We start from the raw sequence: 3,339 nt of genomic DNA, 5'->3' as shown, positions 1-3,339 counted from the left end.
TATGCACCATGTTATAGATCAGTTAGAGAAGAGAGGCCTGGAGGAAGAGAGGCAAACACAGACGGCAGGAAGTGTGACTCAGCTTGCGTAGGCAGAAACCCCGCTTCCAGTTCTATAGAAGCAAGGCCGCAGGGCCTCCCAATTCCAGTCACACTGCAAAGGGCCTGGCATGTTGCAGACAGAATAAGAGCCATTTCACCAGCGGGAAGGACCCCGAGGATGCCGTCCAGACTGCTGGCTGTGTTGTGCACAGTGGCGGCCTTCATCCACCTTGGTAGGGAGCCCACCAACCTGAGGAAGGAGGTTTGGGAAAGAAGTTAGGAGAACGGGACTGGGGGCGCCTGGGTGGCTCAGATGGTTGGGCCTCTGCCTTCGGCTCAGGTCATGATCCCGGGGTCCTGGGATCGAGCCCCGCGTCGGGCTCCCTGCTCCGCGGGAAGCCTGCTTCTCCCCCTCCTTCCTGCTCGAGCTCTCTCTCACTATCTCTGTCTCTCTCAAATAAATAAATAAAATATTTAAAAAAAAAAAAAGGAGAACTGGACTGTGCCTTTCCCCACTTTGTTTTCTGGGTCAAAACCTGGCTTTTTGTGACAGCTTTCTTGGGAGCAATGGCAGCAGCTAAGTCCTATTTTTCTTCTTTTCTACAGGTTCCAGCAATACGGACAAGGTCCGTCAATCTCAGAGTGCTGTGTCTGTCGGGGAGGGACAGTCTGTGACCTTGGACTGCAGCTTCACGCTCAACTTTAACTACTATGTGATGAACTGGTATCACCAGCCTCCCCATGGAAAGATGACTCGAATCATTAGTATGTTTTCTGATACGAGCAGCAATAGGGAAGGACGATATAAACTGTCGTTTCAGAAAGGAAACAAAATCCTAAAGCTCACCATCACAGGCTTGATGCCTGAAGACACAGGCATCTATTTCTGTGCTATTGGAGAAGTTACACGGTGAGAGGAGTGACAGGGAGAGCCTTACAAAAACCCCCTGGGCTTAGCATGAAACAGCCACCTGCTCCAGGAGCTTAGGAGAAAACAACCCACAGGACAGGAAAAGGGTAGACAGAAGGCACGGTGGGTGGCACTGGTGGGTCCAGAGAGGAAGCTGATGAATGTTCTAGCAACACTCTTCCCACATCTGGTATCAAAGAAAGAGCTGTGGTTAGAAGATCCCAGCCTCAAGAGCATTTTCATCTCAGAATCTCGGTGGATCACATAGCTGATGGAGATACGCATCTGTCTTTTCCACCTGCTAAACATCCATCCCCTGTTTTCCAGTAACAACACCTGGATTTTCCCTGGATAACCAAGCCCCGCCTCCTCCTACCCCATGTTTGGGTGTAGATGAAGCTGACCCCACCCTACACTTCCTGGCCAATTAACATATTTCACCTCTCTAACCACGACTGGTTCAAGAATGGGTCCCTGACCCAAGCCCCCATCCCAAAACTTAATATGAAATTCCTGGGAATAGTGCTGGGGATGTAAGAGGCCAGGATGGAAACCTAGAGCTGCCAGCAGCCCTCCTCCCACCACAAAGGAAGAGCATGATCCTGAAAAGAGAGGATGAAACTGAGCTCCCATAACATTGTTTGAGGCCCCGGACCCTGTAGTGATTAGAGATCTACTTGGGATTTTTCAGTTGTACACCCCAGCTGCCTTAGCTTATGTTCCTTCAGAAGAAGACAAGGATTCAAGTGCAAGTGGTTTAGTTGGGAGGTGATCCCAGGGGCACTGGGAAGAGTGACAGGAAGGGAAGTCAGCCAGTAAAGAACATGTGTGTTCTCAAGCCAGCTACCACTGTGGGCACCCAGAGTCTCATCTTACCAGGGAATCTCTGAGAACCAGTGTGAGACACTTGCCTCAACTTGTCCCACCTGAGGGCCAAAGGAGCTAAGGTATCAATACCCCAAATCCCAGGTGTCGTGGGTGGAGGACGGATCCCAGGGATATGAGTGCTGATTCCCCAGCACTTAGGTCTGCCAAGCAGGCTGGGCAGTAAGAGAGCCCGTAGGCCAAGAAACTCAAGTTCTAGCAGGAGGAAGGGGACAGTGTGCACCCAAGTCATAAATACAAAGTGATAAAGGGAAGAGACCAAAAATGCAGCACAATTATTTTCTCTTCTTTTATAAATTATTTTGGGTTGGGTTTTCTATCACTTGCAATCAAAAGAGACCTGACTAAAAAAGGTAACTTAATAAAGACAACATTGGGTAAAAAAAATAAACCAAACAAAATACTTTAAAATTACTTTTTTAAGCTTTTGGCTTGCTACAGTTGAGAAAGGTTACAACTCCTCAAACTGTTCAGATTAGATCGGTTGTTCAGCTCTTTCCTCCCACATGATCCAGGGTAGCAAGGAGGAGGGACAAATCTAACACCTGTACCTATTATTGCCCTAGGCATTTAACTGTTCCCTCCCCTTTCAGACTCTTCTTCCTCAGGGTCACCTTGCTTAGTGCTGCTAGATGAATGGCCCTGTAGCGTCCATCTAAAGAATCTTGCTTGCTTAAAACTTCTGGATTCCCTGTGAGACTGTGCTTTTCCCAAATCCAAAATTCTGCTCCTGCTGTTTGCTTCTCCTGCAATATGTTTCCTCCCATTTCTACCTTTTGAACTCACTATCTCTCAAAATCCAGTTCACATCTTTGATGCTTCTGAGGATAGCCCGTTAGCAATGAGCATGCCTAGATCTCATATCTTAGTTTCTTTTTTTTTAAGATTTTATTTATTTATTTGAGAGAGAAAGAGAGAGAGCATGAGCAGGGGGGAGGGGCAGAGGGAAAAGCAGACCCTCAGAAGTGCAGAGCCTGACAGGGGGCTCCATCCCACCACCCGGAGATCATGACCTGAGCCGAAATCAAGAGTCAGATGCTCCAGAGAAATTCAAATCAAAACATCAATGAGATACCACCTCACACCAGCCAGAATGGCTAAAATTAACAAGTCAGGAAATGACAGATGTTGGCGGGGATGTGGAGAAAGGGGAACCCTCCTACACTGTTGGTGGGAATGCAAGCTGGTGCAGCCACTGTGGAAAACAGCATGGAGGTTTCTCAAAAATTTGAAAATAGAACTACCCTACGACCCAGCAATTGCACTATTGGGTATTTACCCCAAAGATACAAATGTAGTGATCTGAAGGGGTACATGCACCCCATTGTTTATAGCAGCAAAGTCCACAATAGCCAAACTATGGAAAGAGCCCAAATGTCCTTCAACAGATGAATGGATGAAGAATATGTGGTGTATATATATACAATGGAATATTATGCAGCCATCAAAAAAACGAAATCTTGACATTTGCAACGACGTGGATGGAACTAGAGGGTATTATAC

General features: G+C 47.2%; 1 gene segment (V, D, J or C); it reads left to right on the top strand.

Annotated features, from left to right (window-relative positions):
- The first annotated feature begins 59 nt into the window (after positions 1 to 59).
- Positions 60 to 971, top strand: LOC102726767 (T cell receptor delta variable 1-like). The segment is given in 2 exon segments: positions 60 to 274; positions 648 to 971. Coding segments are annotated over 2 exon segments (363 nt in total).
- The last annotated feature ends 2,368 nt before the right edge of the window (positions 972 to 3,339 follow it).

Source organism: Leptonychotes weddellii, unplaced genomic scaffold (genome assembly GCF_054177405.1).
Source record: "Leptonychotes weddellii isolate Sample4059 unplaced genomic scaffold, ASM5417740v2 HiC_scaffold_13120, whole genome shotgun sequence".
Taxonomy (NCBI): domain Eukaryota; kingdom Metazoa; phylum Chordata; class Mammalia; order Carnivora; family Phocidae; genus Leptonychotes; species Leptonychotes weddellii.
This window is presented reverse-complemented; position numbering and strand designations above follow the sequence as displayed.